The 20,599-nt window shown below is 49.9% G+C and overlaps 1 protein-coding gene across 1 annotated transcript in view; it reads right to left on the bottom strand.

The window, feature by feature from the left end:
- Window positions 1-485: 485 nt before the first annotated feature.
- The window catches only part of SLC13A4 (solute carrier family 13 member 4), a 39,290-nt gene continuing 19,176 nt past the window's right edge, over window positions 486-20,599 (bottom strand). Inside the window, exons 4-16 of the mRNA XM_028106472.2 lie at window positions 19,996-20,168; window positions 19,520-19,574; window positions 17,173-17,212; window positions 16,098-16,175; window positions 13,970-14,154; window positions 11,100-11,219; window positions 10,021-10,122; window positions 8,563-8,664; window positions 7,709-7,806; window positions 7,388-7,512; window positions 3,968-4,129; window positions 2,655-2,792; window positions 486-623 (exon numbers count right to left, since the gene is read on the bottom strand). Of these exons, the coding sequence (XP_027962273.1) occupies window positions 486-623; window positions 2,655-2,792; window positions 3,968-4,129; window positions 7,388-7,512; window positions 7,709-7,806; window positions 8,563-8,664; window positions 10,021-10,122; window positions 11,100-11,219; window positions 13,970-14,154; window positions 16,098-16,175; window positions 17,173-17,212; window positions 19,520-19,574; window positions 19,996-20,168 (1,516 nt within the window). The remainder of the gene's footprint in view (window positions 624-2,654; window positions 2,793-3,967; window positions 4,130-7,387; window positions 7,513-7,708; window positions 7,807-8,562; window positions 8,665-10,020; window positions 10,123-11,099; window positions 11,220-13,969; window positions 14,155-16,097; window positions 16,176-17,172; window positions 17,213-19,519; window positions 19,575-19,995; window positions 20,169-20,599) is intronic.

Below are 20,599 nucleotides of genomic sequence, written 5' to 3' on the forward strand. Positions count from 1 at the left end.
GATTGCCTTTTTGTGGTAAGAGCTTAGGATTGAAACACTGAAGAGAAAATTCTGGGGGAGATTTTCCTCTGAAAGAGGAGATGTAACTGGTTTCATTATCTGTGCATAGGTAGGATGATTTGGATTTCCCCTTCAATTCCTAAAAAGGGGGTAAGATATTAAGAATAAACCTAGTGAGGCTAGTTTGTGAGGCTTAGCCTCTGAGGGGCAACTAAGGTCTTCTTCTCTTCCTGTCTTCAGAAAGGAGAGCCCAAGATATGGGAAGTGAGAAAGATCACAGGTCTTCCTGAACTATGGTGCTAAGGAAGGGGGCCGAGCAGAAGGCACTAACATCCAAGCATGTGTTTTGATTGTCAGAGGCTTGCTACACTTCACTTGAGGTGGCAGACGGTGTTGGTTGTGTGCTCCTGATGGCTTTCTTGGCCTCTTGGTCAGATTCTGTTAGGTGCTGGCAGCTTCTTGGTTGGACCGTTTGCCCACTTGTGTTAGGCCTGATCAGTGATGTTACTGACCTTCGCCCAGGCTGGGTAAGTGTCCAAGTGGAAGAGGCTAACTCCCCATGTGTTGATGGCCACCATGACGATCACCAGGCCAATGACATTGACCCCCAGGCCAGCTTTCACCTACAGGACACAAACCAGCCCACCGTAGTCACTGAGCAGGCAGCAGCACAGATCCCCCAGTGCTCCTCTCTGTGCCCCCCACCCAGGCCTTGGTCCTGATCTGTTCAGTCACTGCCTGGGATCTGTAGGGTTGCCTCCAAGGGTGGCTCGGGACTGTGGAAGGACGGGAGAGGCCATAAGAACCGTCTCCACTTGGATTCTCACTCCCAAGTGGAGGCCTGGAAGGTGTGTACTTGGAACACCAGGTCTTAGAATGTTAAGAGTTATTACACGTGAGGATCCTGTAGCTACATGATAGGGAAATGCTTTAAGGCAGGAACTTCTTGGAGCCTTTATTGTGCTGACACATATGGGGGCCTGTAGGAGAGGCCCTATCCTACGAAGCCTTTGCCACTGTTAACTGTTTTTTCCTTCCCAAAGGAACAGCTTATGGAAAGTAGTGTCCCTTGGGTTCACTTGGAGAACCAGGTCAGCTGCCTCTGCTCAGCCCTTCCTTCCGTGGAGGGTGACACAGACACACTAGCTTTGCTTCTTTCTGCTGAGGGAATGTCACCTCCATGACCCTGAACCCTTCCATTTCTGCCATGGGATTGACACAGGCTGAGGGGTCTGTGAGGGATGATGGCTGGCAGAGCCAGGGCCAGCTGGAAAGAAGGACGGTAAGGGTGGCTGGCAGCCTGTGAGGGAGGAACAAAGCACAGCGCTGTAGCCACCACGGGTCCACTAGCTGGCATTAAGTTGGAAAGCTGTGAGGGAAAATGAATGTTCCAAGCGAGTGACTAGATGTGTTGCTTCTCTGCTTTCTGGCCAGAGCCCGGGACTTACTCATTATCCTGGCTCCCTGGGCTTTGGGCGTGGAGAACTGCCCAGGTCCCCTAGCCAGAGGAGGCAGGTTCTAAAGGGGCTGAATTCAAGTCACTTAGAGCTGAAAGGAACCACGCAGAGTTTCTAGTTGGAATCTCTGTCTTTTGCAGATGAGGAAATGGAGGTCTCAGGTCAGTGCTGGGCTGGGAATAGAACCCACGACTGGCTCACTTCTTGTCATCCGGTACCTTTGAGAGGCACTATCTCTGATCACTTGATTCCAGAAAAGACGGTGGCATGGGGCGGGGGTGAGTGGTGAGGGTGCCCAGGGGAGGAAGTGGGGGGCCAGGAGAGTTGGGACCGAGCTCAACTCTCGAGCAGACAGGGTTGTGCGATAAGAGATGAGGGGGACGGGGGGCGATGGCCGTGCCCTCCCTTCCCTGAGGTATTACAGACCACTTTGATGAGTGGTTTGAATGGTAGAAAGGACCTGAATATCTGCGACCGGCCTGAAGCTCTCGCGCTCCCTCTCCTCCGTTTGCTATTTACAGGGCTGCTGGATGTGTGCGACCCTCGGGAAGGGGGACTGAGCCCTATTTCAGACAGCCCGGCCCCAGTAATTAGGAGTGGTTTCCATCTTTCCCCTAGTGGCCTGGATATCCAGGAGCACAGCAGTGAGTATACGTTGAGGGGTCGAGGGTAAATCGGCCCAACACTACACTCTGACCAGATGTCTCCTCGGAGCCATCTTGTGGGGGTCCAGCGAGAACTAGGGAATGAGGTGCGGGTGCTTTGTTTTGCCATTGTTGCCTCGCGTTCAGCGGAGGGTCCTGTCCCCTCAGACCTTTCACCCTGGGTTCCTCCAGTTTCTCCCACTTCGCTTCTGTGAGTAAACTGGCAGCTTTTGCAATGAACATCCCCACTGGTCCAGTGAAGAAACTGAGGCAGAGCCTTGTGCCCTCTCGCCCTGGCTGCATCTCGGGTCTGCTCCAGCTGTCTCCGTCTATGTACCCGCTTTCTCCCGGAGAAGGTTGGGAGAGCGCATTCTTGCTATTCTTGGTGCTTGTGGACCAGCTGAAGGCCTTTTTGCCAGCACCATTCTTTCGACCACACTAGAGTGAGTGTTGACAGATCACAGACACTGCTACAAAATGATAAGCCTCAGGAGAAGGCTGTGGAACCACTCATCCCTGTCCTCATGGCAGGAAGAGGGCATCCGCGACTTACCATATCTTTGATCTGGCAATGCCCATAGCTGAAGACAATGGCGTTAGGGGGATTGCCCACGGGCAGCATTACTGCAAATGAGATGCACATGGTGACTGGGATCAGAGTGTAGAGTGGATTAATGTGCAGCGTTTCAGACTAGGAGAAGAGAAGTCACAGAAACATCAGCGTTGAGATGTGGCTCGCATTTCTTGGGCTTCACATCACAAACATGCTTTAAAAGGTGGCTTGATTTTGGCTAACCTTGGCTGGTTACCATGTGCTAGGGGCAGTTAAATCACTACTCTCAAGGGCCTCATGCTGCTCACTCCCATGGAAACACGGGCTCTGAGTTCCTTCCTACAAGGGATGTTTCATTTCTTGGTGCTGGTCTAATTTTATCCTTTAACTGAGAGATTCATTCTTCAAACTCAAATCTCATGAATGAGCTGCTTGGGTTGAGGTAGGGGTTCCTCATCCTTGGGGTGCAGAACTAAGGTGTTTTTCTAGGTGATGTTTGCTTTGTATGGGATTGAAACCCATGGTCTTGCCCTCAGTGTTGCCGAGTTTTAACTAAGTGCACGCCAAGGCTCACACAAATGAGATGATGGAGGGAGCAGTTGGAAGGAGACACCTGAGCAAAGAGCAAAGACAGTGGCTGGGGGTAGTCTGGGGTTAAAGCAGAAGGATATTATTTTGTTGGGGATGGGGAGGAGCCTTCATTTGATAGGCTTCCCCTCACTAATGGGACAGATGCAGCATTGTGTCTGGTCCGTTATCTTGGGGGCTGCTTAGCCAGGCTGAGATCTGGGAGTTGCTCCCCTCCTCTCATTCATGAATAACAAATTGTTCTGAGACCATGAGATGAGGCTGGCATTGCCTCAATTCTCAGAACCCCCTGGACAGGGAAACTGGGGGGAGGTGGTGATGATAGAGCTATGGTCTTGGTCTTTACAGCTGAGTAAACTGTAAACCTCTGGGAACATTTTGCCCCCATTTTCTGTAGTTATTCCTCTGGCCCTACTCTTAGGTCTTAGGAGAGAAAGAAATGGTGATTGTGAGGAATTGGAATCCTAGGGTTTTAAGGAGATTCTGTGCATTCTTCTTTCCATTCAGGACTGCCTCTAAACTAATCCTAGTCTTTCAGAAAAGGGTTTCTAGAACCCTTGCTACAATTTGTCTGTCTATCAAATTTGAAACACTTCATTTCCAAACTATGGCTGGAGACCAATCACTGAAGTCTGGCAATGACCAGAGGAGAGAGTACAGCTGGGGAGCTGCTCCCTGGGCCCGAGGCAGCCCCTCCAGACATCTGGGGACTCTGCCCTACTCACCAGGCTGCATAGGATGGGCAGGAAGATGGTGATGGTGGCTGGGTTGCTCACAAACTCTGTGACAATGGATACCAGGATGCATGCCAAAAGGGTGACAGCCCATGGTGGGAGGCCACTCAGAGACAACATCTGGTGCCCAATCCACGTGGAGAGGCCAGAGCTCTGCAGGGAGACGGGTGATAGAGTAAGAAGAGAGGAGGAAGAACACATTCCCTGTGGAATTCTTAGACTCCAGGAGGTCAGGGATGTTGGGGGGCTGGAAGGAACCACTAGGAGGCATCTAATTTGCCATCCTATTTTCAGGCAGACTGGACCCAGAAGCATTACTGATTTGATGATGAGATCATTTTTTCAGCCCAGAAAATTCTTCATGATCGTAGTAACATTCAGTCTTAGGGTTTCCTGGGCAGTTGTCACAGTGCATGGAGAGCCGTTCATCCTAATGGCTATGATTCTTCTCAGGATTTTGCCATGACGGCTTGGCAGGGGCTAGAGATCTTTGGGGCAACGGGCCCTTCAACTTCAATCTTATTACTCTCTCCAGCCTCTGACATTCTCACTCTGTGCATCCAGTCAACAGTGATTTTGACACAGACTCCCCAATGTAATCCTGAATTCTCCTTTTGAAATCTAGCTCTCTTATCACCTGTGAAAGGGGGGAAGATTATCAACATCTCTGGACAGTAACCTTTCCTGTGGCTTATGGGGAGTCAGTGGGCAGGGCTGAACACTAGAAGCTTTACATAGAGGGAGTCCCAGTCTATCCGCACTCAGTGGGAGGGTGCCACCCGGCTGGCCCACAAAGCTGATCATGGCCGTCCGGCCTGTTTCAGGTTCCATCTCATCATGGCTGACATCAGTATCTACAGTCCACCAGTGCTTTTTCATGACACAAGATATGGAGGCATGGTGCCACTCTCAAACCTTTTCCATTAGCAAAATTTATATAGATCTCCAATAAATGAATCTTTCCCACTTGGAATAACTTCTTTGGTTAGAAGCTGTTCCTTTGTCAATAGTGAAGATTCCCTCCCTCCTTCAGAAAATTAAAGGACACGGTTGAGTTTTTGTACTAAAGACCTCAGGTTGCCATATGCATTCGCCGGCCCTCCCTGCCACCTCCTCTCTCTTCTACGGCTGATGTGCTCTAACTTTTCCTAGAGACTGCCAATGCATTACAGACATGGAGAGTAGGGCCCAAAGCAAGGTGAGACATTCTATGATTCCTCAAGCTCTAAGTCCTACTCATATTTTACTGTTAGAGACAGCCTCACCACATTACCAGCAGGCTGATTTTTCTCCCCTTTTCCGAATTCACCAAAGGCTTTTTGATCTCTGCTGTGGCCCTTTTACCTGGGAGCATTTTCTTTTCTTTCTTTCTTTCTTTTTTTAAGATATTATTTGTCAGAGCACAAGCAGGGGGGAGCGGCAGGCAGAGGGAGAGGGAGAAGCAGGCTCCCTGCTGAGCAGAGAGCCCAACTACAATGTGGGGCTCCATCCCAGGACCCTGGGATCATGACCTGAGCTGAAGGCAGACGCCCCCTGGGAGCACTTTCTTTTCTCTTTTTGCTCCACTGCCCGTGAGCTGCAAATCCAGCACGTGGGGACTACAGCAATTCACGGTTGGTACCGAGCTTTGGGGCCGACAGGAACTCTGGGATTGTTACCTCTTATAACACATTAAACCTTACCCACTGGACAAAGGGGAGGAAGAGCAGTTAGCTGAGTAGAAACAGTACTTATAAAGAAATGGAGTTCCATTGATCACATTATCCAGATGGTACTCAGAAGTAAAGTGAAAAAAATTTAATAGCTAATTTTTCCAGAAGCTATTTTATATTGTAATTTGAAATAAATTGATAAATTAGATTGCCAAGTTAGAAAAAAGCACAACAAAGGAAGTCTTTTTTTGTTTTAAACCTTGATACCAAAACATTTTACGTTGGATTTTCCTCATGTCAAGACTGAAATTATTTCAAACTCGGTAGGAATCACCTATATCACACTTGAATTATATTATTAAATTAGTAGAGTCAGATTTTACAGAAATATCAACTATGCTATCTGTAATACATACAAAATTTTGGTTAAAAAATCCAGGCTAGACTCAGGGGCCAAAACTAACAACTGAAATTCAATAAAGATAAGTATGATATTTTGAACTTGGAATTAGAAATACCAACAGCACATATACAGGATTGGCTGAAAGATGGGACGTTTAATAGTGGCTAACAATTAAAAGAATGAGGGTTTTTAGTTGGCTGCAATTTCAGTATAAATGTTGACATGAGTACCAGTGAAGCCTTATAAAAGCTTCCATAAAAATACAGATTGGTGCTTGGATCAGAGGTGAGAGATGGGGCTTGGGTAATATGACTACTTTACGCTGCAGTAGACTGACCACCTCTGGACCACATTTAAATAAGGCCAAAGGCAAAGTGTAGTGAGGCTGAGGAGAGAGGCCAGCATGGTAAGGGGTCACTACTTCTTGAAGAATGGTTGAAGGAACTAGGGAATTTTTGTTGGAGGAAAAAAAAAGATCTAAGGGGCTCTAATTACTTTTTATGACTTTAATAATTATTACCTCTGGGGTTCCAGAGGACAGAGCCAGAGCCAACAGTGGAAGACATACAGAAGATCTGAGCTAAAAGTAAAAACAATTCTTTGTTCCCTGCTCAGGGAGCACCCTGTCACTGGTGGGTTCCAAGCCCAGGGGTTGGAATTCTCTCAACTGGGTAGGAGACCAGACTCGGTGTCCTCCAAGGTTCCTTCCAAGTGGAGGATTCTGTGATCTTATTACTACTGATGCAGATAGCCTTGACCTTCGACGAATGGGCAGTCAAAAAGTGAGCCAAGTTAATGAATATAGCGAAAGTGAAGGGAGAAACAGTGTGAACCTGATTCATTTGGGGGATCGTTTCCTATTTCAGGAAGGGCTAACACTTTAGGAAATTCAACTGTTTCCCACCAGCCCCTTTTATAAGATCGCATCCCAATTCCTCCCAATCAGGAAACCAGGGCCTGTGAATAGCATTTACGCCAGCTTTAGCATACATTCTCCTAAGGGGCTCAACATAAGCATATGGACTGACCGAGGGAGGGAGTTTGCTGTGTGTGGGTGTGCGACCCTTAGAGACACATCTCTTCCCACCACTGTCAAATGCCCAGAAGGAGATGGCTATAAAATGCAGTCAATCTTTTGCCTGTGGCAGTGTGGGCCGGTGAGTGAGGTGGGCGTGACTCCCTAACACAGCTGATCTCAGTAGCACTGACTTAGAGGCTCGGGGCAGGACAGGGGATGCACGCCTGGCTCAACTGTTCCCTCGGTGCCCGTGAATCTTCCTTCCAGAATCAGAATGACTCATTAGGGAAAGCTGCTTAAAAAAATCTTTGGCCCCAAAAGAACAATTCAAGAGTTACCTTGCTGCCAGAAGCCAGAGCATAGCCTCCTCCCACCAGAATGACAATCTCCCAGGGCATGGTCTTCTGGAAGTCCTTCCATGTGATGATGGGCTCTGTCCCCAGCGAGGGCTCCCAGTTCTGCCCTGGATCACAGGTAGACAGCGGGAGAGCCGGATGAATCCTAATGGATGGGGCTTGTGGAGACAAGGGTCTAACTGATGCACCGATGATTTGGGAGGCTGTTCTGCTATTGGGGGCGGGGGGGGGGCGGTACTCAGAACGGCCTTGGGTATGATTGACTAGAGACAGCCCTGACTTCTTCCCTTGAACTTCTCTCACCGTCACTCTTCTTCCCAAAGCAGGGCTTCTTTGCTGGGATCAGGAAGAGGAGGAAGCCGAGGAAAACAGAGACCGTGGCATCGGTGCGGTAGCCCTTCCTAGCAAAGAGACAAGCAGGGCTGGAGGCGGAGGGTCGAGGGGGGGCGGGCACGATGTCTCAGGACAGTATGTCTGAATACAGTGCCTCTTTTTAGGACCCAGTCTGGCGGGTGGTCAGCCTTCCTTCCTGCAGCTGCTGCCATGCTACCCAGTGGTGGATTTAGCGGGCAAATCTGGAGTCTGGAGTCTGGGCCCGGCTAGGGTAGACGTCTTAGTGTGGCTCTATGGGCCCCTTAGAAGGAGAGATCAGGAGTTACTTCGGTAAAGGGGACTTGAAAAGGATGAGTTCTTTTTCCTGCGAGGGTCACACCTCCGTGTGTGTCTTTGTGCAATTGCGAAGCCGAGCTGAGAGATCTGTTGGCCTGGGCTTCAGGGGTCCTGCAGGGGCGGCCGGGGGGCCTCTGCCTGCCAAGGCTCCAGCCACCCCTCAGGCTCTCACAGGGGCATTTGATCTCTACGCCTCAGCCTCAGAGCCACCTGCGAGACAGCTGAGGTTTCAAGAGCTTAGTACAAGACCAAGGTCACACGGCTGGTCCGGGGCAGCACCAGATGCCAACCCCAGACCCGACACCACACACTGTATTTTCTTCCTGACTCCGCACGGGCTTCCCTGAGAAGGGGGCACTTCCAGGGGGACGGAGTGCTTTCTGGGCTCACGGCTGCCCCTACGAGGAGTCAAGGAGGGACACTGGTGGGAACTGTCTGAAGGGTCTGCGTCAGGGGCTTACTCTTAAGGAGGAGACAGTACCACTTACTTTTCAAAGAAAGAATCCCAGCCAGGAACAAAGCCAGGCTCCCGGGTAAACCACAGCACGGTCATCAGGATGAAGAAAAATCCAGTTACCATTTCAGGGTAGCTGTAAGATACAACAGGAAAAGCCGCTCCAGGAGCTGGGAGAGTTCTCTTCCCTCTTTCCCTTCGCGTGGGGTGTGCCTGTGTTCAGAGCCCCTATCCCGGGGACAAAACGGTGGCTGCCCCACCACTCCGAGCCGCTGAGGAGAAGCCGGAAGAGAACTGAGAAGCTGCCAGAAAACGTGACGTCACCCATGTCTCCTGGAGAAGCTAGGCGGGAAGGGGTGAGGTGGTACGGTAGCATGTTTATACGGCGCAGAGCACGGCCTCCAAGGAGAATGCTGGGGGGGGGGGGAGTGGGGGGAGGAGCGGGGTCCTTTTTGGAGGGAATTTGATGATGTATGTCAGGAGCCTTAAATTCAGTCCTTCCTTTCATGTAAGGAAATAACCAGAAATGCACAGTGATATGTTATCTATCCAAAAATTGAACATTCAAAGTGGAAGCAATCTACACATTCAAAGATATTCCATGACATCAGATACATTTTGGTATAACAACAGGTTCGAATGAGACGTACCTAACAATCATGTTTGCACTGCAGAGCTAATGGCCTGGGAATATCATGACAGTCTAAAGCCAAGTGAAAAAGGGACAAGATCTAAAACTGTCTTCAGTTTGGACTGAATTTTAGCAAAAATACATACAATTTTGCACCAAAAAGAAGCATGGAAGGAAGAGTACATTATGGTAACAGTTGTTAACAGTTAACACTGAATAAAGAGAAGTCAATTTTAGTTTTTTACTTTATATTTTCCTGTATTTTCTAAATGTTCTACAGTGAACGGGTATTCCTTTTATAAATTAAAACATTTTAAAATACTGCTTTTACCGGGATCCTTTTGCCCAAAACTGTACCCGCCTATTGCCCTAAAATGAGAAAAACGGCACCAAACAGGACATGGGGTCACTGGGGAAAGCTGATAATGGCCGAGGGGGTGGTGATTCCTCGGGCCCTCTGTCTTCAAGCCTGTATCTGAGAATGCCTGGTGCCCCCCAGCTCCCCAGGAGTGGCCACAGGACTGGTGGTGGCCCAGTCAGAGCGGTGTGGGGAACTGGGCCTGTTCCAAGAGGGGGGCTGTGCTTGTCTCTTCTTTCCATCTGGAGGCCCCATCTGCGCCATCCACCCCGACACCACGGCTCTACCTTGGACTTGCAAAACGGCAAAGGGGAAGGGTGGCCACCTGGACTCTGGGCCCGCTCGACTCGGGCATTCAGTAGCATCTCTAAAGGCCTGGATTCATAGTTGTGGCAAATTCCCCAGCTCAAGGGGCTGTGGAGAACAAGGCTGCTTGTGTGCTCACTTTACCTGCCATGTTCTCTCTCCTGGAGAAGGAGAGAGGGTGAATGGCTGATTTTTACCTAATGGCTCCCAGCTTTTCATATTCCTCTTGGATTCTCTTCTCTGACACCTCTTCCCTTTTGGTCTTCTTCTTCTTGCTCAGAGAGCAGGTCTCTCTAAAACTGAGAAGGAAGAACGAGCAGAAGAATAAAGGAAACATGCTTCTGAGGCCCACAGGAGTCAAGGATTAGCAAATGCTAGACTGCTGGCTTGTGGCTTGCTCTGGTCACTTGTCCCCTCTTCTCTCCAACCCCAGCTCTCCTGTGACTTTTATCTGCCAGGTTACACAGCCTGCCCTCAGCCTCTCCCCTAGGCTTCCAGGTATATCCATTTGGGTACATCTCTGGTGTATCGACGTGAAGTATCATGTCTTACAGACTTGTGCGAGTGTATTTATGTGGGGTATTTTCTACATACTGGAGATATAGAAACATACAGTTATCATTGATTTGATAGTAACCTCTGAGTTATTAAAAAAAAAAAAGCAGCTCAGAGAACATTCCCTGAGCAATGGGAGTCTTGGGTCCCATGGACCAATGGCAAAACATATATATCTTCCCTTTATGTGTTTGAGGCTGATTGAAATATAGTTATGAAGAAAGGCTTGCTAGGCAGATTAACGTCAGAAATAATATTGCAAGAAGAATATCTAACTTATGACTTTGAGAGGTACATGAATATTTCATGCAACTACTATGTATGAATCACTCATGTCTATAAAATTAAGCCTAAGGAAACTTCTACTTGGAGTCACATTTCTTTAAAAGTTAGTTCAAATTACTCTGTATGCTTTGAGAGAAATGAAACTACATTAACCACCCTCCCATTCAGACTTTTTATAAATCTGATGATTCCTTTAACCAGTGAGTTGGAATTAAGAACATTCCATTGCAGAGCTCATAGTGAAGTGCCGGGATCATGTATGTTTAGAGTGTCTAGAACAGGGGATGCCTGACTCCCTGTCTAGTCCAGTGTCTTCTCCTTGCGCACCCTCCGTGGTTATTTGGCAGCTCCCCCTTGGGTGGTGCTCCTCAGGGCTCCCGCCATGACTCTGGATAGGAGAGCCTTGGTACCTCACCGGCAGGGCCCTGGGACTCACTTGCAGCCAAGGAACAGCCAGTGCATCCAGAACCAGCTGACCACCAGCATGATGAGGGAGATGGGAAAGCTGAAGAGGAACCAGGTGCCGAAGTTGACCACCTCTGCAGCGGGGTACTGGCTGGAAGGGAAAGAACCAGGTCAGTGATAAGAAAAGGATGGATTCTCATGTGGTTTCTGGGGGTCATAAGCTAAATACTCCCTAAGAAGACGTACATCAGAGCTAAGGGTAATGACGTGGTAACACATTATCTAGAACTCACGTATTTGACAGTTGCAACTGCACAGGGCCCAGCCAAGCATCATGAAGTAAGCTAAAAAGGGCGACCACCTAAGCGACCACCTAAGCGACCACACTTGATATCACTGAAGTATGCATACTTTGCACTCAGGAGAACTAATCGGGAGCTGTTTTGCTCTTAATTTATGTAGAGATTCTTATAAGTTTACTCATCTGGTTTTCAGGACAACAGAGAATGGAAAGGGCAGTCTGGTATACTTGGTTTATAAAGTTCCTGAAGGAGTGTGAGCTTTGATTGAGGGATGCAAGGCACCGATTCTGGACAAGTTTGGACTCTAGAGCATCATGAAGGTTCCAGGTATTAACTGTGCCCCTAGGAGAACCATGACTTGGAATGTCCAAATCCTTCATCAACATCCACTGCTGCCCTAGGGTCTCAGGCAGGTTACCCGGAGGACTCTTCACTCATCAGGAAGAGCTGTGGCCCCCCAGCCCAGGTGTTGTTTCCTGGGGAGCTGGGATGGGCCACATGTGAGCCATGACTTTAACGTAGACAACACCTGTGTTCCTTTCCTCTTGGGCTCTTCTCCCACCTCTAAGGTGGGAGGAGACTGCCCCTCTTTTCACACTAGGCACTGCGTGGAAAAAGAGACAGACCAAGAGCAGAATCCCCCCACCCTGCCCCCAGAGAGGGTGCAGTGGAAACACAGGATGCAAGAGTGCCTCACCTTCTCTCTCATCATGGAGACACCTGCTTTTTTGCACTGTGGCCTGGTCAGGGACTTACCTTTACCATCCATGTGCTTCTTGGGAAATTGTGACAGCTTGTGCCTCCCCTAAGGGCCAGAGTGGGGCACTGAGAGTCGGGGGGTGGAGGGGGGTGGAAAGAAGGGCTTTTGGAGCTAGAAGGATACCAGGGGGTATAAGTCATTGACTCACTCTGGCCTGTAGGGGCTAAAAGGCATAAAGTCTGTTGCGTCATCTCTTCCCTGTACATAGAAATCTAGGCCCTGTTCCTGGACCCAGGAAAGGGAATGGGTTTTTAGAATAGATTAAGTAGACTTTTGTGGATACATATGAGGGCCCATTCCCATCTATAGCACTTTAGAAAGTGTAACAACTAATCTCTAGATTTTTGAAGCATAGCCAGAATGAACTCTGGGGGTGGTCTGTTCACCAGTGCCAAGAAAAACAGCATGGTGGCACCTTCAGACCAGTGGAGATCCAGGGAGCTCACCAAATTGCTCTTGCCTAGGTCACCAGTAACCTCCACGTCACTGAATTGAAGGGACATATTTTTGTCCTTTTGCTTATTCAGCCACTTTAAACAGTATGGCCCACTCCATCCTCCTTGAACTCTTTCTTCCCTTGGATAGAACGACACCAGATTTTTCTCTTCCCTGTGTGATACCTATTGTTCTCTCATTTACAGTCTACTTTAAATATTTGAGCTTAATATTTATGGCCCCTGCTCTACTAACTCTATATGTTCTCCCTGAGTGATCGATCTTCTTCACTCTCCTGGCTTCAATTTCCATATGCATCCCACCAGGACCCACTATCATCTAATTTGGGGGCCCCAGTACAAAATGCAAATGTGGGGCCACTTGTTCAAAAATGATTAAGAATTTTCAGATGGTGAGGGCAGAGCTTCAAGCTAAGTGTGGGGCCCTTCTGAACATGGTGGTCTGGTGTGATCATACAGGTTGTGTGCTCATGAAGACAGCTCTGAAGGCCACTGATTCTAAATCTATGCCTTTAGCCTAGAAATTTCTCTTGAGATTCAGAGCTGTGTATCCATCTGGCCATCTCAACCTCTATGTCAACACTTCCTTATTTTTCTGCTCATGTAGGTCAGGGTCAACTCTGTTCCTCCAGCTGTGGAGGCCATGAGTCTGACAATCAGACTTGGCCTTTCCCTCTCTCAGGCCTTTTCTAATCCTGCCAAGGCTGGTCAAGCCTACCTCTGCCTATCTCTCAGATCTGACTGTTTCTCCTCACTACTGCCTGGGTCAGCCGACCACCACTAGCTCTCTCCTGGGCATTTGCAGTGGTGTCCAAAGTTGTCCTCCCGCTGAAAATAGGCGTACCTTCTCTTTCCATTTTTTCAGTCCGGAATCAGCTTTCAAAACTATAAATCTGATCACCTCACTCCCTGCCTAAAATTCTTCAAAGACTTCTCATGGCTTTTCGGATGAAGTCCAAGGTCCTTCGTGGGCCTCAAGAAGCCCTTTGTGATCTGCATGTCCACCTCCCTGGCCTCCCTTTGCCCCCTACCATTCTCCCATATGTGCCCTGCTCTCTCACCCCTGAATCCTCCCGCTCACTGTTGTCTTGGTCTGGAAAACCTCCCTTTATCCAGTGTATGCCCACTGTGCTTCTGGTCTTGTTCTCTAGCTGTGTCCTTGGGGAGGCATGTCCTCCCCATGACTGGGTGGCCCCTGTGGGATCTCCCAGCAGAACCCCACCCTTCTCCAGTCACACTGAACTGTCGTGCTCCATCGTCTCTTTTCCCTCTTGGTATGGAAACTGCTCTAGTTTCTTTTTCTGCCTTATCCTTAGCACCTAGTTCTGCTCCTGACACGGAGTGGGTGGTTAGTTGCTATTTGTTGACCAGGTGAGTTACTTACTTGTTGAAGTGTTCCAAGAAAATCAAGCTGGTGGATGTGCCAATGATGGTGGTCAGGCCCCCAATGGTAGCGGCGTAAGATATGCTCAGAGAGAGGCACTTGCAGATCATCTGGTCATGCTGGGACTTGTACTTTCTGTTGAGCTCCTGGGTCCTGGGGCCGGGGATCAGGACTAGTGGCTTTTCCTATCAGAGAAAAACCAGTGCATCTTTCCAACCCAGTGTGGGCTGTCCAGCACACAAAGCATGGAGGCAGGGGCACCATGGTGCCATGGAAAGGTTTTATGCTCGGGTGTCAGAAAGACAAATCCCAATCCTCGTTCTACCATTCAGCAACTTGGGCAGCCCTTCTGAGCTGCATATTCTTCTGCAAAATGAAGAAAATCCTGTTTTCTCCACCAGATTGCTGTTGAAGAGTCATTGAAATAATATATGTAAAGCACTTAGAACAACACTTCCTGGCATTTAGCGAATGGTAAGCTGTTATTACTTTTGTTGTTAGTCACAGCATGTTCTGTTTCACTTGAACTCCAGCAAAACTGGTTGCTCTCCGCTTTGCGTGTGAATGACACATGGAAGGTGGTGGTTCTCTCTGGAGCTGGAGTGACGGTCCTGACCGGGAGGTGACTGAGAAAGAAGCCTTGGGTTGCGGAGGGAATCCAGTGTGGGATTCTCTCCTCACTCTTTTCTGCCTCTTGCCTCTTGGTTTTGCCTCCCCACGCTCCCCCTCCCCTTGCATATTAGGCTAGCCTTCGGTGCTCCTCTCAGGCCCTACTTGGCCCAGATGGTAGCCTTTCAGGGCCAGAGGTTGCTGACCCCTGGCCTCCAGTGTAGATAAAGAAGCAAGTGGGGCACCTGGGTGGCTCAGTCAGTTAAGCGTCTGACTCTTGTGGTGGATCAGGTCGTGATCTCAGGGTCCTGGGATCAAGCCCTGTGTCAGGCTCCCAGCTCAGCATGGAGCCTGATTAAGACTCTCTCTCCCTCTCCCTTTGCCTCCCCCCCACCCCACTGCACACTCTCTCTCATATAAATAAATAAATCTTAAAAAAGAAAAGAAGCAGCAGCAACCTCTGCCCCTCTAGTCCTGGTCTCCCCCCACTGAGTCTTTATGAGACCAGGAGCCACCTGGGGCAAACATCAGCAGGCCAGATCCTGGGAAAACCACGGGGAAGAGGCTACCTTGCCTCCCTCTCAAAGCTTACCTAGTGCCCCACCTAGTAGGAGGGCCCAAGTCAGTCTGGACCCTTGTAAGCCTTCCTGAGAGATTCATTATCAGAGCTGTAAGGGACCTCACAGATTCTCTGGTCCAGTGGTTTTCCACGATCCTTTCTTCTAATGAAAATTTTCATGGACCTCCAATATATAAAACGTAACATAGCATTTAATCAGCATATGTCTGCTTTATAACTGAAAGTAGACACGTGTGGCCAGCGAGACTTGGATTTAAATCAAGATGCTCCTCTCACTGCTTACTGGCTCTGAGACCTTGGGCCACCTGATGTCATCTCTTTGCCTCATCTGCAGAAATAGAGTTCAAGACTGCTACCTCCCTGAGCCAAGACTAGGGAGAAAATGCTCAGCACATTGTGCTTGGTACACAATCAGTTTTTCAGAAATGGTGGCATTTATTTATGCTGATGATGAATGTTAAATATTTGAGATTATTTGGATGGACACAAAAATTTGAAATCAAGGTCTATAAGTGATAGCCGCAATTTTAGGCCAACTTCAAGATCTATTTTGTTTCAGTGGTATAGCAAGTAGCAGGAAAAATACTCATTCACACAAAAAAAGCAATTTCCTTACAATCTCAGAATACTCAAATACGATACTTGCATTGTCCCCGAAGCACCTTTAAGGAAAAACTTTGAACACCTCTGATCTAGTCCAACCCCCAGCTTTTATAGCTGAAGAAAAAAGCAGGGGCTCAGATGGTAGAATGACTTGTGAAAATCAACAGTGAATTAGATGTTTTATCCCCATGGCATACGCAGGTCAGACTTGTCTGTGGATGGACTGCCTGGTGACGGCACGCTAGCCTGATGCCCTCCTAACTTTAAGACCAGTGCCCCTTGGGAAGCTCAAGGCATTTCATGTAGGAAACAGGGTCAGGGGGTGAGTTCCATTACCTGGGACTGGTGCTGCTTCTTGCCCTGGGGATTTGCTGTTTTGACCGGGTTGGTGATTGTGGGTACACCATTCACGTTCTGTGGGGACAAAGACCATCCCACTGTCAGGGAGAGGATGTGGCGGGCCTCCAGAGGGGCCGTGTAATCGCCCCATGGCATCCCACGCCTCAGCACTGTGGCCATCGGAGACCAGAAGCCAGGGAGAGCATGCAGTGGGGAAACACCCCACCGTGCCTCCAAGACACAGAGTCCCATCCAGCGGGTGCAAAGCAGCCCATTTGCAGAGACTTTTGAAACTTGGCAGAACATGGCTCTGTCCTTGTAGGACAGCTTGACTTTCTGGAACTTCATTAGCTAATGAAGAATCCTTCATTTTTCCTTAACACAAAGAAAATGAAAAAAAAAAATCTCACCACAATCAAGTCCACAGTTTGGTGATCAAAATTTGGGCTGATATAAGGAGATGTGAAACCAGTTCTGGGGGAAGAGGTAAGGCCATAAACTCTGCTTTCCTCTATAAATGTGACCCTTCTGGGGCACCTGGGTGGCATGGTCGGTTAAGCATCGACTCTTGGTTTCAGCTCAGGTCATGATCTCATGGATCATAGGATTGATTCCCACATCAGACTCCAAACTCAGCGGGGAGTCTGCTTGAAGATTCTCTCCCTCTGCTCCTCCCCCCATCCACACAAGTATGTGCTCTCTTTCTCTAAAATAAATAAATAAATCTTTAAATGCAACCCTTTTTATAATATAGTTTTTGTATGGAATCCCCACTGCAAGGAATCCTGAGGGTGAATCTGTGACTTTTGGAAATCTGGGTGGCTGAGTATTGGGTTTCCACGGAAAAGGCTAACCTGTACTTTATGAGGCTAAGCCCTCTCAGGGCCAGGGTTCAGAGGTATGCAGGCCCTCGCCTGGAGCCCGTGGAGCCCTTCTCACGTCCGGGCTCGTGGGAGCATCTCTGTGTTTTCACATCAGTGGCTGCCACTGGGCTCTAGGACATCTCTGTCCCTGAGTTATCTTGAGGGACTTCCAAGTGATCTTAAAGCGCAGAAAAAGCCCAAGGCCTTACCTTGTTCTGCATCAGAGAGGTGAAGTCTGCAGTCGATGTGCTGGAACAAAGCAAAGGACATGAGAAAACAATAGTGGATCCGACTTCATGAGATGGGAATGCCCCACGCCCCCACTGGAGTTTGGTGTAAGCGACCCCTCTAGAGTCCAGTTTCCTAGGCTACAAAGAAGACTAATCTCACCCGAGGCTTCCTGGCCTTCCAGAGATGCTGTCAGGATTTGCGGGGACACAGCATTTCCTCAGAAGCAGTGCTGACACCTCTAATAACTAACAGGGAGTGCTTTTTAGGGGCCAAGCACTTAAATATGGACTTTAGTCCTCACAACATTGTTATCCTCGTAACAGATGGATGGCGCCAGTATTCCTACCTGCACGTACAGAGTAGACAGTGGGCCCAGAGAGCAGCCCTGACCACATTCTCACCGGCTGACTCGGTGAAGGTCACTGTCTAGAAGGAGAACCTTGTGAAATGCTTCTCTGAGGTTGCAGGAGTGGAGAGGGTCTGGGCTGCACATGGAGAAAGGCAGATGAGAGCCAGAGGATGGGGGTGAGGGGAGGTGGGAACTGACCTGTAGCTTACTGGCTACGCTCAGTGCTAAATGCATGCTTCGGTTTGTCTTAGTTCTGAGGACAGTGGGTGCCATGAGCTCACTGTAAAGACAGGTGTTGGACACGTGTGCAGGCCTGGAGTCCCGTGGCCGATAGCCATGTCCAGGCTACCCCAGGGGAGGGTAAGGGGTTGATGGGGGTTCGGAGGGAAGCGTTCTTTGGAGAGGGTCGTTACCCTGGAAGAAGTAGAGTGGTATGATGTTTCCCCTCCCTCCTTCCCAAATCGGGTGAGAAGGGCAGGCCTGGAGCCCCTCAGACAGCATGGAAGGTGCCAGCCACCCCAGGAAGACTGCCATCATCCCCCCGCAAATGGCCAGGCTCCCACCAGCACTCTGCTGAGGGAGTTCGAGGGACAACTTGAGCTTCTGCTTCGGAGTTTGGGGACATATATTTAGGTCTGGAGAAGAACAAAGGCAGGGCATAATGTGGAGTCTCGTGGCGGGTGACGCACATGGAAGGTGGCAGGGCCAGAGCCGTCTTGAAGAGGCCCTACCCTAGAGGCCAAGGCAACCCCCAGAACGAAGACTCTCTGGGGGAGTGAGGCAGCAAAGCACAGAACCGAGGGGAGGGGGTGAGTGGTCATCCTCACCACCGCCATCAGGCCTGGCGCTCTGCAGAGGGCGCCTCAAGGGCACACTCCAGAGATGCTGAATATGGGCCCCCGGCAAGTGGGAGAGCCAGGGAGGCTCAGAGAGGGGACGATGCCTGGAGGGGTCAGAGGCAGCAGAGGGAGGGGTGGGAGCCCTGAGCCTGGGAGGAGGAAGGGTGAAAGAGGAGTCTGTCCCCATGCACTCTGACCTCTGACCCTGCAGGCCTGGGGGACAGGAGGCAGGAGGCACTGTGGCTGAGAGATGGAAGTTTTCAGAGTCTGGACCAGACTGCTGACTACCTGCAAAGGAGCTCATTCTGTTCTAACACCTTAGAGAACCAGAGAGCAGTGAAATTTGCCTGAGATCTCATCCAGGGCCGTGGAGGGGAATCGGGCAGCTGTGACTGAAGGCAGCAGTGTGGGGGAGAGCAAAGCTCGTCCCCACCTTTCTATGTTCTCCCCTCACACATGCTGGTTGCACTCAGGGCAGCTCTCATTGCCCAAAAAGACACCAAACTGCAAAACTCAGCTCTGCAGCACATCCAACCTTTAAAGGCAATATTCATCACAGTATCCCTTGAAGACCAATTTTGATATAGAATTTCTGGAATAAATGAGCTATTAATGGATCTGTCTCACATGAATGTTTGGGGGCGTATTTCTCCTCTTTTAGCTTCTCCCCACCCTCACGCGACTCTCTCATCAACTGTCCTCAAATCCACTGCCCGTCACCTCATCTTTCCTTGTCATATCTGACAAGGGCAAATCCAGTAAGACCATGTCTAGTATCTAGAAGATACTCTGTCATTCTCTGAGAATCTCCAGTGACATTTATTATGTTTTTCCATTAACTAAATGTAGTATTCTTCTACTTCAGTTCTACTTGGTAGATGTGTGGACAATCAGATTCAGTCAGTCTTTCTGTCTCTTCCCTCATGGCTCCCACTCCCTGTGGTTGAGGGAGTTGCCCTCAGGCTCTTGGCTGGTGGTTCCCAGGTGCGGAGAGGAAATTAGGGCAGAGGGAGGTGGTGGTGTGGCAGGACGTGAGCCGGGCCCATACATCTAAAAGAGGTGTTCAGGTACCCGCTTTCCCGACCTCTGGAATAGACCTGGCAAGGCTCCATCTGGGAAGAGGGCAGTCATACTCACTCTTCATTGACAAAGATGAGTTCCAGAGAGGGTTGGCTGTTGTTTACATCAAGACCTACAGTAGCAAAGGAAAGTAGACGTGAGATGTGGAGGCTGGAGCCGACCGTGCAGGGCAGGGGCTCAGGGCTGGGGCTGAACGGGGAAAATGAGGGCAGATCCTGCTGGAGGCAGGCATGACCACTGCCCTTCCCTCTGCTCTGAAAGCATGGCAGGGCTTGTGGACACAGGCAGGCCCAGGGTGTTGCCAGAACCCTCGAGTGTTTGGGGGAAAGGAGCAGAGGTGGCTGCTCTGAGCAGGGGAGGAAGGAAGAGCCAGGAATGTGGGGTCACAAGGGAGCTTCAGGTTCCAAGGGCTGGCCTGGGATTGAGGGGAGGGGAGGGGCGTGGGCGAGGGCTCTGGGGGCGGCCCTGAGCTGGGCGGTGTCCCAAGAGGAGGGTCCAGGGGCGAAGGGGAGGTGAACTCCAGCAAACAGTACTGATGGGCTCGGCCTCTTCGGCGCTGGAGTTGCCAGCCACGAGCTGCTCGTCCTCGGCACTGACCAGCTCCTGCAGCACGGCCTCCACGATGGGCATCACCATGGCTGTGGTGGATGTGTTGGAGAGCCACATGGAGAGCAGTGTGGTGCAGCACATGAAGCAGAGCAGGAGCCTGGAAGGCAGGGCGGGTGGGCGCAGTGTCCACAGCATGGCCACTCCCTGGGGTAGCCCCCTGCTGCCTTCGCGGGGCTCCTTTGGGGCCTCCTACGAACCAACAGAGCTGGCCTAGAGAAGGGGCCGGGGTCGGGGGGGAGGTGCTGGCATGTATCCAGAAGGTTAGGGTTTTATGTCATGCATTCAGCTCCCAGGGCTTGGCACCGAATAAACACTAAATTCATATTTGTTGAATGAATAAATCACACTTCCTGGGCTGATGGCCTCAGTAAGCAAAAAGCCCTTCCTTAAGCAAAGACGAGCTTTGGTAGTAGGGTCACCGGGCCTGGACGGCTCTGTAGACATTCGCTTGGTAATGAGGTGTGCTTTTGGTGCATAAAGGAATTCTTTTTTCTGCCCTGCAAACAGCAGTTCTTCAGGGACCATTAC

Source organism: Eumetopias jubatus, unplaced genomic scaffold (genome assembly GCF_037043125.1).
Source record: "Eumetopias jubatus isolate StellerSeaLion01/CBP00866 unplaced genomic scaffold, mEumJub1_p1.0 scaffold_14, whole genome shotgun sequence".
Lineage (NCBI taxonomy): Eukaryota > Metazoa > Chordata > Mammalia > Carnivora > Otariidae > Eumetopias > Eumetopias jubatus.